Source organism: Schistocerca gregaria, chromosome 9 (genome assembly GCF_023897955.1).
Source record: "Schistocerca gregaria isolate iqSchGreg1 chromosome 9, iqSchGreg1.2, whole genome shotgun sequence".
NCBI classification, from domain to species: Eukaryota; Metazoa; Arthropoda; class Insecta; order Orthoptera; family Acrididae; genus Schistocerca; species Schistocerca gregaria.
In genome coordinates this window covers 78,478,435-78,493,608 of record NC_064928.1, presented here as the reverse complement: position 1 = coordinate 78,493,608, position 15,174 = coordinate 78,478,435, and the positions used below count along the sequence as shown (strand labels likewise).

Here is a 15,174-nt window from a genome sequence, read left to right as displayed (position 1 = left end):
ATTAATTTATATTTATCTATATTTAGAGTTAGCTGCCATTCTTTACACCAATCACAAATCCTGTCAAAGTCATCTTGTATCCTCCTACAGTCAGTCTACGACGAAACGTTCCCGTACACCACTGCATCATCAGCAAACAGCCGCACATCGCTATCCACCCTTTCCCAAAGACCATTTATGTATCCAGAATGAGATTTTCACTCTGCAGCGGAGTTCCTGGCAGATTAAAACTGTGTGCCCGACCGAGACTCGAACTCGGGACCTTTGCCTTTCGCGGACAAGTGCTCTACCAACTGAGCTACCGAAGCACGACTCACGTCCGGTACTCACAGCTTTACTTCTGCCAGTACCTCGTCTCCTACCTTCCAAACTTTACAGAAGCTCTTCTGCGAAACTTGCAGAACTAGCACTCCTGAAAGAAAGGATATTGCGGAGACATGGCTTAGCCACAGCCTGGGGGATGTTTCCAGAATGAGATTTTCACTCTGCAGCGGAGTGTGCGCTGATATGAAACTTCCTGGCAGATTAAAACTGTGTGCCCGACCGAGACTCGAACTCGGGACCTTTGCCTTTCGCGGGCAAGTGCTCTACCAACTGAGCTACCGAAGCACGACTCACGTCCGGTACTCACAGCTTTACTTCTGCCAGTACCTCGTCTCCTACCTTCCAAACTTTACAGAAGCTCTTCTGCGAAACTTGCAGAACTAGCACTCCTGAAAGAAAGGATATTGCGGAGACATGGCTTAGCCACAGCCTGGGGGATGTTTCCAGAATGAGATTTTCACTCTGCAGCGGAGTGTGCGCTGATATGAAGATAGAAAACAACAGCGGACCTACCATACTTCCCTGGGGAACTCCAGATGATACTCTCACCACCGATGAACACTCACCATCGAGGACAACGTACTGGGTTCTATTACTTAAGAAGTCTTCGAGTCATATGCTTGTACCTTAGTTAGGAGTCTGCAGTGGGGCACCGAGTCAAACGCTTTCCGGAAGTTACGAGAATGTACAGTCGGACGACCTCGTGGCTCTACAGAGATGGAAGACCATCCGAGTTAGGCGTATCGTTGTGTCGCGTCGTACTGCATCTGCAGCAGGAGTTTGAGCAGCAGTTGGCACCACAGTAACACAATGGTTACAAATCGCTTGCTTCAAGGAGAGCTCAGAGCCATCTGGCCTATAGCGTGCATTCCAGTGACCCCAAACCACCACCATCTGCGACTTCAGTGGTGTCAAGCGAGAGGTCACTGGAAAGTAGGTTGGAGGTCTGTTGTGTTTTCTGATGAAATCTGGTTTTTCCTCGGTGCCAATGATGGCTATGTGCTGGTTAGAAGGACACCAGTTGATGGCCTGGAACCAGACTGTTTGATTGCTAGACGCACTGGACCGTTCCCTGGAGTTACGGTCTGGAGTGCGATTTCATAGGACAGCACGAACACCCTCGTGCTTATCCCACGCACCCTGACTGCCGACTCGACCTGTTGTGCTGCCGTTCGTAAACACCATTCCAAGTGGTATTTTCCAACAGGATAACTCTCGCCCACATACCGCTGTTGTAACCCAGTATGCTGCACAGAGTGTCGACATTTTGGCTTAGCCTGCTCGATCACTAGATCTGTCTCCAGTCGAGCTCATACGGGGCATCATTGGACGATAACTCCAGCGTCATCCAGCTTCAACCGTCCCAGTACTGACAGACCAAGTGTATCGGGAATGGGACTCCATCTCAGAAGCTGACATTCGGAACCTGCAAACGCTACCCAAGCACGACTCACGATCCGTCCAGACAGGAGACGAGTCGTGCTTTGGTAGCTCAGTTGGTAGAGCACCTGCTCGCGAAAGACAAAGGTCCCGAGTTCGAGTCTCGGTCCGGCACACAGTTTTAATGTGCCAGGAACTTTCATATGAGCACACACTCCACTGCAGAGTGAAAATCTGATTCTACTATCCATGGACGTTTACATGCTTGCGTCCTACATTGTGGTGGTTATTAATATACCAACATTTCACATTTGTGCGCAATTTAACCTGTGATAATGCAATGTTAAACACTGAATATATATAGACAAGTAGAGGGTGGCGCACGAAATGTGTTACAATTGTTTCTTTCGTAATTTACGACGGACATAAGATATCCCGCTGGGATCTCTAAAGCAGTACCAGCAGAGCTTGGAAAAAAAGTGAGTTACGAAATGACGTGTAATTCACGATACTGCCGCCAGGAGACTAGTAAGCAGCAATGGCTGACAATGGAAGACTGGCAACACAGCAACGATCGGCAATTGTGTTACTTTTTCATGAAACTAAAAGCCTTGTTGTGACTCAAAGGCGTTTTCGACCAAAGTTTAACACACGATGGGTCCCTTGCAAGAAGACCATCCACAGGTTGTTCGATAAATTTATACAGGAAGGAACAGTATTGGAAGCGAAGCGACCTCAGCCTAACTCTGTTTGTTCGCCACGGAATATTGAAGCGGTACGAGTTGCTGTACAGAGAAGTCTCGGGAGATCGTGTAGAAAGGCAGCAATGCAATTGGGAACATCCAGACTCTCCGGTCAAAGCATTCTTAAAAGTAACCTTCATATGTACTTATACAAGATGACCTGTGCACAGAAGCTCACTGAAGAACACAAGCAGCAGAGAATACTGTTTGTTCAGTGGGCGGAGGATAGGGAAGAAACTCCCAACAACGTTTGGTTTTCAGACGAGGTGCATTTTCATTTAGACGGTGTGGTTAACAAACAAAATGTACGCTTCTGGGCCACTGAAAACCCGCAAGTGCTTCATGAACGACAACATTATGCTCCGAGGATTACAGCGTGGGCAGAAATTTCCAATCACGGACTTATTGGAGCCTTTTTCTTTGAAGAAACAGTGAACAGCGAGCGTTATTTGAGCATCCTTCGCCGTAGCTTCATTCCACAGCTTCTTGCTACTGCCTTGCCCTTCAACACTCAGTGGTTCATGCAAGATGGAGCAAGGCCACATACTGCAGATATTGTGTTGGAGTTTTTACACGAGCATTTCGACATGCGGATCATTTCACTCAGGTTTCCAGGTCGCTTCAATGACGGTCAAAATTGGCCCCCCAATAGTTTAGACCACAATCCATGTGACTTTTTTCTTTAGGGGTACCTGAAGGAAAAAATTTTCCCGAAACGTCCACGTGATTTAATGGAGATCAGAAGTCTTATTCTTCATGCTTGCAGTGAAATTACGGAATACATGTGCCGTAGGGTAATCACTAACTTCTATGTTCGTTTGAAGGAAGTTAGGAAACGAAATGGTGGACATATTGAGCATGTGCTGAGTTAGAACAAATCTCCATGGACGGCTCTTCATTGTACAGTGTGTAAACTTTTAGATGGCAGACCTCTCCCTAGTCCTGAATCGGTAGAAGTCGGTAAATGTCGGGAGGCTTCGGAAGGCTTGCAGTTTCGACTGCTGCCAAGATTACGTAGCTGACTGTGTAGTACAAGGTAGCCACTGTCGTCTGCTTCGTTATTGTTTTGCGCTGTACTGTTCTGCATGTTTTTATTGTGCAGCTGTGCTAAACATTATCAAAATGAGTGCAGAGGCAGTTGCTGGCCCATCTCGGGAGTCGCCAACAGCCCCTACTGGTAGGCCTACAGTTTGAAGGAAACCAGTATTACGTAGCAATGCTCGCAAAATTATGTTGCGTGTGATTGAATAGTGCGAAAGGGAAAGAGAGCAGAAGAAATTTCTTCGCCCCATTTACAAATTTTCAGTGTGAGCTGCTACATACACAGGACAAAGCATGCGTAGCAGTGGAAGACTCAAACAGTTTTCCAAGAATCATCCTGGCGTATCACCACAAACGCCTGGCAAGCAAAGGTGAGTTTCCATTTCAGATATTTTGTTCACGATCACTTTGAAGGAGCCCCCTATTTCGTCCGAATTACCTTATATTTCCTTTTTCCTTGCTACCGTATTGCTTTGTATGCAAACACCACTGGCTACTGTGTTATTTCGAAACACATTCAATATTACAGTACATTTCCAAGGTCAAAAAAATACATGCAGTGCAGAAGGCATTTTCTTATAAATCTTACTCTCTTTTTTCACTTAGGAAAATAAGTGGAGAAATCGAAGTAATGATCGATGATTTCAACCAGCGTGTCACTCGCGACACGATAGCGGAATTTTATTGAGTGCGGAAGGTTGTGCTGAGCCTGCGAACACTGCTTCCAGTTTTGCGCGACAAAATAGGCTGGAAGCGGAGTATTGTCTCGCTGAGAAAAGCGAGGAATGAAATAAAATGAAAAAAAAAAACATTTCGAGCTGGGGGAATCGAACCCTGGTCAGCTGCATGACAAGCCTGTATCTAATCAATTGCGCTACGTATGTCACAATGACCTAGATGTTGACACATTGTTTATTACTTTTCGGGCGTTCGGAGAACAACTCACCAAAGTTTCATTGCAATCGGATGAATGGTTTGTGAGCGCATAGTAGACAAACATATATATATATATATATATATATATATATATATATATATATATATATATATATATATCGTCTGCTTTCGTGTAAGCATGACGCGCAATTTGTAGTGCCAGCACTGCAGCTGGCAGGCGTGCCTTGTCCCCTCCCCCCTACGGCTCCCCTCCCCTCCCCACGCCGGCTAATGCTTGCTTCCTCCTCTCCCCGCACTCTGCCCTCACGACTCTGCCGCCTTACTGTTAACACACTGTAGTGTGTGTATCTTTCAGATTGTATTGACAATAAAGTGTATATCCAAATACAAAGTGGTAACACATTTCGTGCGCCATCCTGTATATTTTCAAAATTTCATTCTTCTACATTATTTACTTTTTGGTGCTGCGATTTTTAAATCCGTCAGTGTATATGAGCCGTGCCAACGACGAGCTTCTCGCCAGGTAGCTGTACAGAGTAGTGTGTACACGAAGCCTGCAGTTGGCAGACAGAGAGCATCAGAGTGGAGGGGACTCACCGAGCATGGCGAACGAGTCTGTTGTGTCGGAGCGTCGCTGCGCCGTGGCGTCCCCGTGGCGAACAGTGATGCCGGCGGCCAGCCCGAAGGCGGCGCCGAACATGTGCACGTACAGGGAACCGCCCGCGTCCGTCGCCTGTGGACAGACAGGCAGAGGCCTCCAGCGACGTGCTGCACCACACTGTACTGCGACACAGGTTTCCTTCACACTGCTCTCTTCGAGCAACGTAAGCTATTGCAGTATATTGAACCCGGGACCTAGAAACGACGGAGAGGCTTCGACCAGAAGTAGCCCTCAGTGGTTCACAACCCCACAACACGCTACAGCAGTCCACTCACCCCACCGCCGCCCCATACCGAACTCAGGGTTATTGTGTGCGGTTCCGCCCCCAGTGTTCCCCCCCCCCCCCTCCCCTCACCCTCGGGAACATCTCATGCCAGAAGAGTGTAACCCAAAATGTTTGGGTGGTAGAGTAATGATTGTGTATGCGTATGTGTAAACAGTGTTTGCACAGCAATCACTGACATAGTGTAACTGAGTCGGAATAAGGGGAACCAGTCCGCATTCACTGAGCCAGATGGAAATCCACCTTGTATTGAACTGTATGTTCACCAGAGTCCTAGAAACGACGGAGAGGCTCCGTCCCTGCCGCAGCCGCAGTGGTCCACAATCCCACGACGACTACCACAGTCCACTTCACCGCTCCACCTCCCCACACCGAACCCAGGGTTATTGTGCATTTTGGCGCCCGATGGACGCCCCCAGGAAACGTCTCAAACCAGATGCGTGTAACCCCTACATATGTGTGGCAGAGTAATGGTGGTGTACGCGTACATGGAGAACGTGTTTGTGCAGCAATTGCCGATATAGAGGGAACCAGCCCACATTCGCTGAGGCAGATGGAAAACCGCCTAAAAACCATCCACAGACTGGCTGGTTCACCGGACCTTGACACAAATCCGCCGGGTGGATTCGTGCCGGGGACCATGCGTTCATTCCCGCCTGGAAAGCCCTACATTAGAAATGGCTCTGAGCACTCTGGGACTTAACATCTATGGTCATCAGTCCCCCAGAACTTAGAACTACTTAAACCTAACTAACCTAAGGACATCACACAACACCCAGTCATCACGAGGCAGAGAAAATCCCTGACCCGGCCGGGAATCGAACCTGGGAACCCGTGTGTGGGAAGCGAGAATGCTACCACACGACCACGAGCTGCAGACACCGTGCGTTAGACGGCACGGCCAACGGGGCGGAAAGACAACTTTAAAACCATTCACAGACTGGCTGCCATACCAGACCTGGACACTAATCCACCGCTCGGATTTGTGCAGGGCCCTGGCATGCCTTCCTGCTCGGGAAGCAGAGCATTACACCCTGCTGCTAGCCAGGCGGGCACTTTCCTGATGTAAATTCACAAAGTTTCCATGTTGATGCTAAGTAAAATATCATGTTTGACACTTCTAATGTGTGTGATGAATGTGAAGCTTGTATCGGAACATAAAGAATAGCTACTATATGTCCCAGACATACTGTATACGAACACTTCATAATACTGGTTATCATTTTCATTAAGTGTGTTCTGTGGCTTGAGGCTCAAATTAAATGGCCTTGTGCTTTGGGCCCTTATGGAAATGAATATCACAAAAAACTATAAGTACCTGTAGTGAATGTTCATAATATATGCAACTTCTTCCTACAACACGAATAAAGATGTCAGCAGCATGCATATGAGCTATAAGGTGCAGTCAGGCGAAGACAGGGCAGATGGAGGAAAGCAGGTAATCTCTTTATTGAAAGGGGCGATCAAAAAATTTCCGTTCGAAGGCGGCACAGTCCAGAATCGGTGTGCTAATCAGTCAAAATCGTGGCGAATATTGAGGCAATTACCCCACCAACACCAGGTTGATGATACCCATTTGATGAAACACTGTGTCCTGCTGAGTTGATGAAGTTGACAGGAATCGTCGGACTTTCACGGCCTTTTTTAAGGTATCGAAGGTATTATAAACGCATAGCGAGAGATCAGCGCTATAGGAAGGATGCTCGAATGTCTCCCACTTGAGTTGGCGTAACTAATGCAGTAATATATTTGCGATATGGGGACGTGAGTTATCATGAAACAGTAAGATCCCTTGTCGCAATGTACCATAATGGATGTCTTCAGGTATTTACCCTTCGGCAGCCCAGAAAAGAATAACAGGTATGGGTTCTCTTTTGACACATTTGGTATTAAGTTTGCTTTACTTCAGGATCCGGCAGTCAGTGCACACCGGCAGATTCGTGCTGGGTACCAGCACGACTTTCCGCTCAGAAAGCAGCGCGTTATACCACGCGGCTAGCCGGGCGGGCACAGCATAAGGTAATTACACTACCTCATCAAAAGTAACTGGACACCCCTATGATATACGGAACTCATCACCAGATGTCACGATGGGCTTACCAGCAAGTATATAAGGAGGTGGGATGGTAAATACTCAGTATTGTAGAACACTCAGTATAATGTCGTTTATTGAAACTGAACTACACTTCTCGAATAGTCACTATATACACACAAAAACAAATAACTTGTAGCGTCGGTGAGGTCCATCAGAGCTGGTCCTAGCTGTACTGCTGCTGAGCTGGCCTTATAAATCCGGTGGAGTACTCCAACTTTCCCTGTATCTGTGAGGCGAACTCTGTAGAAAAAGGTTCACATTAATCTCTAGCAAGTTCTGTTTGTTTTGAAGAATTGTTTTCCTCTTGGTTGCGCCTGTAGGTGCTTGGTATGTTATATGGTATACAGAGGTGTCTTGAGTGTAGTCTGCCTGGTAGGGGCCGTCTGTGGCAGACGTAACTTGGGAAGTGGAGAATGGTGTTGTCAGCAGAGAAGCAGTGGACTTGTCGTTGGACTTCACCTGACAAGGGGAGGCCACGGCGTTGGGATCACGGATTTACTTCAAACTTTGCACCACTTTAGTAGGCCATTAACACAACATAATGTGCAACTAGTACGGCTCACTAATCTGGCAATTTTGGGAAAATCGCAATAGACGTTTTACGTGCCTATTAAGTAACTGATGTATCTGTGTGTAGGTGCCACACGCACAGATGTGCAGGTGCTCATAGTGGTCAGGTGGTAGTCCGGTCTGCATGGTACCTTACTGTCAATGGGAAGCAACTATGCCAGTCACACCTTCACAGAATACGCCTCGCAGACATCCCGTTGAGTGTCGACTGTGATGTTATGGACACAGACGAGCATCCTCTGGTGTGCAGATCGGCAAGATAGGCAGAGCTTCTTGATTAAGAAGTAGCAGCTTCGGTCTCATAAACTGACAGACGGCCTGGAGAGCGGTGTGCTAACCACATGCCCCTCCAAGGACTCTACGGACGGAGAAGAGAGCAGTATATAGATGACTGAATAAAGAACCTCTGAAGTCCTTTGAGGGTTTTCGAAGGAGATGCTCTTGTATACTGAGATCTCGCAACTCTAGAAATCTGTAGTGAAAAGCAGAAAAAGGGATCGACGGTTGATGCAGGGAGTCACAATTGATCCTCAACATAAACAGATGAAGCGGTTTGTGCATTTAAATCGAAAAACGTATTGTTTGATTACACTATTACCGAACAATCACATCTATCAAATATGTGACCTTTTTTACGAAATTTATCTTTTGAAACGTTCGCAAGACACTAACAGTAAATGAAACATCAATTAAATACTCCGCCGGCCGGAGTGGCCGAGCGGTTCTAGGCGCTACAGTCTGGAAACACGCGACCGCTACGGTCGCAGGTTTGAATCCTGCCTCTGGCATGGATGAGTGTGATGTCCTTAGCTTAGTTAGGTTTAAATAGTTCTAAGTTCTAGGGAACTAATGACCTTAGAAGTTCAGTACCATAGTGCTCAGAGCCACTTGAACAAATTACTCTGTTCTTGTCACAATAGCAACAAAATTTTTCCTATTTTTAATCTTCTTGGTTCGTAAAAAATACTCATTAGACTAAGAATTAATTCTACCAGCAGTAAACAGAGTCACATCATTTTTGAAAACTGGATCCGCACAGCCAAAATACCAGGTGATCAGAAAGTCAGTATAAATTTGAAAACTGAATCAATCACGGAACAATGTAGATAGAGAGGTAAAAATTGACACACATGCTTGGAATGACATGGGGTTTTATTAGAACCAAAAAAATACAAAAGTTCAAAAAATGTCCGACAGATGACGCTTTATCTGATCAGAATAGCAAAAATTACCATAACAAAGTAAGACAAAGCAAAGATGATGTTTTACACGAAATGCTCAATATGTCCACCATCATTCCTCAAAAACAGCTGTAGTCGAGGAATAATGTTGTGAACAGCACTGTAAAGCATGTCCGGAGCATTGGCGACGGATGTTGTCTTTCAGCATCCCTAGAGCTGTCGGTCGATCACGGTACACTTGCGACTTAGGGTAACCCCAAAGCCAATAATCGCACGGACTGAGGTCCGGTGACCTGGGAGGCCAAGCATGACGAAAGTGGTGGCTGAGCACACGACCATCACCAAACGACGCGTGCAAGAGATATTTCACGCGTCTAGCAGTATGGGGTGAAGCGCAATCCTGCATTAACATCGTACGTTCCAGCAGGTGTTTATCAGGCAGGCTGGGGATGATGCGGTTCTGTAACACATCGGCGTACCTTTCACGCGTCACGGTAGCAGTTACAAAACCAGAATCACGCATTTCCTCGAAGAAAAAAGGCCCGGTAACGGTAGACGCAAATCCAACCCATACCGGGACTTTCTCGTTGTGCAGTGGAGTTTCCACGACAGTTCTAGCATATTCGGTAGCCCAAATTCTGCAGTTTTGAGCGTTGACAGACCCTCGGAGCGTGAAATGAGCTTCGTCGGTCCACAACACGTTACTCAACCAATCGTCATCTTTTGAAACGTCCACACCGCAAATGCCCTCCGCTTCACTAAATCGCCAGGTAATAGTTCATGCTGCCGATGGATTTTGTACGGATAGCATCGGAGGTTACGCCTCAGTGCCAACCAAACAGTAGTGTATGGAATGCCGGTACGACGTGCGACTGCACGAGCGCTGACTTTCCCGTGCATAGACGAACCCACTACAGTGTCCATTTCTTCCTGAACTGTCTCAGCAGCATTACGCCTTGTGCTCGGTCGGCCACTACGGGGTTTAAACAACCCGTGGCTTCGAACTTCCAAATCATTCTCGCCACAACTGCATTTGTCAACTGACCTTAACCCGTTCGAATCCCCTGCCTATGGCGATAGGATCGTAACGCTGAACTAGCACATTCCCCATTCTGATACTACAGCTTCACTAAAAGCGCCTTTTCAGGTAGCGTCAACTGCTGGCGCATCTGATACTCTCTCTCATTACAGCTCCTCTTATACACGATTGTCATGCGCACTCACTGACGTTTTGCTGTCCCGCCCCGTCTGTCGGTCATTTTGTGAACTTTTTTTGGTTCTAATAAACCCCCATGTCATTTCAAGCATGTGTGTCAATTTTTACATCTCTATCTACATTGATCCGTGGTTTATTAAGATTTAGAATTTATACTGACTCTTTGATCACCTGGTATTATGACCACTGCCCAAGGTGACGTAGGATACCGCCTGGTGAGGTTGCGGCCACGTGACGAGGTAATAAATGTATGTAAGCGGAGCAGACACGGGTGGTGGACCACCCTAGCGGACATAAGGGCTGCGAATGGGGAAATCGACTGAAATAAGAAAGTCTGACAAAGGGCAGATTATTATTACGCGGAACCTGTGAACGAGTGTCTCGTAAACGGCGGAGGTGGTCGACTGCTCACGTGCTACTGTCGTGAGCATCCAAGGAAAGAGGTAGGACAGTGAAACTACCACAAGGCGTTAAACAGTTGGACGTACCGACTTTGCACAGAACCTAGGGTTCGGAGGCTTGTCTGCTCTGTAAAGTAGGGCAGGTATCTCCGCCGAAAGACCACATTTCTGATAGGCACAAGTGTTTCGAGGAACACCGTTCATCGTACACTATTGAACATGGAGCTTCGCAGCAGACCACCCCAGCAGACGACCCAACGACATCGTCAATAACAACTGCAGAGTGCTCTGGACCACCGGCTTCCGAAGGTCGATCAAAGGAAACGTGTCGGTTCTTCGGGTGAATCACATTTTCCCTGAACTAGGTCGTTCGTCGTCTCCACAAACGCCGTCATCGAGGTGAACGGCGGCTGGGAATGTGCAGCGCCACGGACGCAGGCTGATGGGGCAGTATTATGCTATGGGAGACATTCTCCTGCGTTTGCTTGGGGCCTGTGGTTGTCATCGAAGACACGTTGAAAGCTGTAAACCACCTGCATCCCTTCATGCTTCCCCGACGGCTTTCTCGTCTTTCTGCATTATAACTGTCCGCATATCGGAGCGAGAACCGTGCTAAAATGGTTTGAGAAGCATTACAGTGATGTCACGTTGAGGTCTCGGTGAGCATATACGCCTGATGTACACTACCGGCCATTAAATTTGCTACACCACGAAGATGACGTGCTATATACGCGAAAGTTAACAGACAGGAAGAAGATGCTGTGATATGCAAATGATTAGCTTTTCAGAGCATTCACACAAGGTTGGCGGCGGTGGTGACACCTACAACGTGCTGACATGAGGAAAGTTTCCAAACCGATTTCTCATAAGCAAACAGCAGTTGACCCGCCTTGCCTGGTGAAACGTTCCTCGTGTAAGGAGGAAAAATGTGTACCATCACGTTTCCGACTTTGATGAAGGTCGGATTGTACTCCATGGCGATTGCGGTTTATAGTATCGCAACATCGCTGCTCGCGTTGGTCGAGATCCAATGACTGTTAGCAGAATATGGAATACGTGGGTTCAGGAGCGTAATACGGAACGCCGTGCTGGATCCCAAAGGCCTCGTATCACTAGCAGTCGAAATCACATCTTATCCGCATGGCTGTTACGGATCGTGCAGCCACGTCTCGATCCCTGAGTCAACGGATGGGAATGTTTGCAAGACAACAACCATCTCCACGAACAGTACGAAGACGTTTGCACCAGCAAGGACTATCAGCTCGGAGACCGTGGCTGCGGTTACCCTTGACGCTGCATAACAGACACGAGCGCCTGTGATGGTGTACTCAACGACGAACCAGGGTGCACGAATGGCAAAACGTCATTTTTTCGGATGAATCCAGGTTCTGTTTGCAGCATCATGATGGTCGCATCGGTGTTTGGCCACATCGCTGTGAACGCGCATTGGAAGAGTGTATTCGTCATCGCCGTACTGGCGTATCACCCAGCGTGATGGTATGGGGTGCTACTGGTTACACGCCTCGGTCATCTCTTGTTAGCACTGACGGCACTTTAAACAGTGGACGTTACATTTCCGATGTGTTACGACCTCTGGCTGTACCCTTCATTCGATCCGTGCGAAACCCTTCATTTCAGCAGGATAATGCACGACCGCATGTTGCAGGTCCTGCACGGGCCTTTCTGGATACAGAAAATGTTCGACTGCTGCCCTGGCCAGCACATTCTCCAGATCTGTCACCAACTGAAAACGTCTCGTCGATTGTGGCCGAGCAACTCGCTCGTCACAGTACGCCAGTCACTACTCTTGATGAACTGTGGTATCGTGTTGAAGCTGCACGGGCAGCTGTACCTGTACACTCCATCCAAGCTCTATTTGACTCAATGCCCAGTCGTATCAAGGCCGTTCGGCTAGAGGTGGTTGTTCTGGGTACTGATTTCTCAGGATCTATGCACCCAGATTGCGTGAAAATGGAATCACATGTCAGTTCTAGTACAACATATACATTTGTCCAATGAGTACCCGTTTATCATCTGCATTTCTTCTTGGTGTAGCAATTTTAATGGCCGGTAGTGTAAATCCTATTGAACCCACCTGCGTTGCTATCTGGCGCCATCACCACGTACTAAAATCAGCAGCTCGTTATTTCCGCGAATTGCATGACCTGTGTCAACGGCCTTGCCGCAGTCGATACATCGGTTCCCGTCAGATCACCGATGTTAAGCGCTGTCGGGCATGGCCGGCAGTTGGATGGGTGACCATCCCGGCCGCCATGTACTGTTGCCATTTTTCGGGGCTGCACTCAGCCTCGTGATGCCAATTGTGGTTCTAGTCTACCGAATAGTAGCTGCTCCGCTAAAAAAAAAAAAAAAATCACACGCCCCTCCTATCTGCATCCTCATTTGAGGGTGACACGGCGGTCGGATGGTCCCGATGGGCCACTTGTGGCCTGCAGACAGACTGTACTGTGTGTATATGACCTGTGCATGGACATCTGATGCCACATACCTCCACAAAGCCACCAAGAATTTGTTGGATCCCTTATATGCAGTCAGTGATGTACTTCGTTACAAACACTGACAAATAGTCTGTTAAGATGGTCATAATGTTTAGGCTCATTAATGTACAAACCACTTTAGATTGTGGAATAATTGCGCATGCGTCAGAGAGAACACTATTGGTAACATGCCTGATAACAAACCAGGATATTACAGTAAGAGTGAGATAGCGTCATTTTTGCAGAGCACAGAAGCCAACTGAAATTGGTCCGCCATCGTATTGAGTCTTAGAAGTCTTTTTCTGCGTTAAAGCCCTGTGTTAAACGTACCGTCTTAGCGTCAATGCGTAAAATTGACATTCAGCTCTGAGTATGGAATGTGAAGCAGTGTACTTTCGTTGACGAATACTCGTCGTCATACACAATTTTAGTGTAAGAGCGTCAGTCACAGTTAAAATTTTACTCCTTTAAGAGTAAAACATTTTAAGCGCAGTCAGTGAAGCCACAGTGCTAAGGAAGTATTTTGTTGATTATTAAGGACACGTATGTTGAAATGCTGGGAAGTCAAGAGTTACAACAATATTTTCTTTGAGAGCGGAGACGTGAAATGAGGGGTTTCCACACGTTGTTGAGCTGGAAACACTCGTTTCGCTTGAGCAGGTTGCCTACTAATTGCAATTTCCAAAGTTTCCTTGACCACTGAATCCCAGTAGGATGATACGTATCTTAACATTCCCGTAATTCAGCCACTACAGACTTTTTGACCTGTATGTCACTGGTGTTCAATGAGACGTTATTTTCCAGTGAGCCTACATATTGTTCGTCCTGTGTAACTTCTACTACACTCACTAGGAATAGTGTACACTAAAGAGACAAAGAAACTGGTGCACCAGCCTGATATCGAGTAGGGTCCGCGCGAGAACACAGGAATGGCGCAACACGACGTGACATGGACTCCCCTAATGTCTGAAGTATGCTGGAGGAAACTGACACCATCAATCCCGCAGGGCTGTCCACAACTCCGTAAGAATACGAGGGGGTGGAGAGGTCATCTGAACAGCACGTTGCGAAGCAGCCCAGATATGCTCAGTAATGATCATGTCTGGGGAGGTTGGTGGCCAGCAGAAATGATCACATTGAGAAGAATCTTCCTGAACCCACTCTGTAGTAAGTCTGGATGTGTGGCGTGTCACATTGTCCTGCTGGAATTGCCCAAGTCCGTCGGAATGCACAATGAACGCGAATGGATGCAGGGGATCAGACAGGATGCTTACGTACGTTTCACCAGTGAGAGTCGTATCTAGACGTATCACGGGTCCCGCATCACTCCATCTGCACACGCCCCACAACACCACAGAGCTTGAACAGTCCCCTGCTGACGCGCAGGGTCCATGGATTCATGAGGTTCTCTCCATAGCCGTACACGTCCATCCGATTGATACAGTTCATCAAGAGTAGTGACTAGCGTATTGTGACGAGCCAGTTGCTCGGCCACCATTGACCAGACGTTTTCAATTGGTGAGAGAACTGGAGAATGTGCAAACCTGGACAACAGGCGAACATTTTCTGTATCCCGAAAGGCCCGTACAGGACCTGCAACATGCGGTCGTACATTATCCTGCTGAAATGTAGGCTTTCGCAGGGATCGAAGGAAAGGTAGAGCCACGGGTCGTAACACATCTGAAATGTAACGTCCACTGTTCAAAGTGATGCCAGTGCGAACAAGAGGTGACCGAGACGTGTAACCAATGGCGCCTCATACCATCACGCCGGGTGATACGCCAGTATACACGTTTCCAGTGTGCTTTCACAGCGATGTTGGCAAACACGGATGCGACCATCATGACGCTGTAAACAGAACCTGATTCATCCGAAAAAATGACG

At 47.4% G+C, this 15,174-nt stretch overlaps 1 protein-coding gene across 1 annotated transcript in view; it reads right to left on the bottom strand.

The window, feature by feature from the left end:
* Positions 1–15,174, bottom strand: part of LOC126291737 (ammonium transporter Rh type A-like) — a 332,630-nt gene that overhangs the window by 100,224 nt on the left and 217,232 nt on the right. The window contains exon 5 of the mRNA XM_049985409.1: positions 4,983–5,118. Coding sequence (XP_049841366.1) covers positions 4,983–5,118 — 136 coding nt within the window. The remainder of the gene's footprint in view (positions 1–4,982; positions 5,119–15,174) is intronic.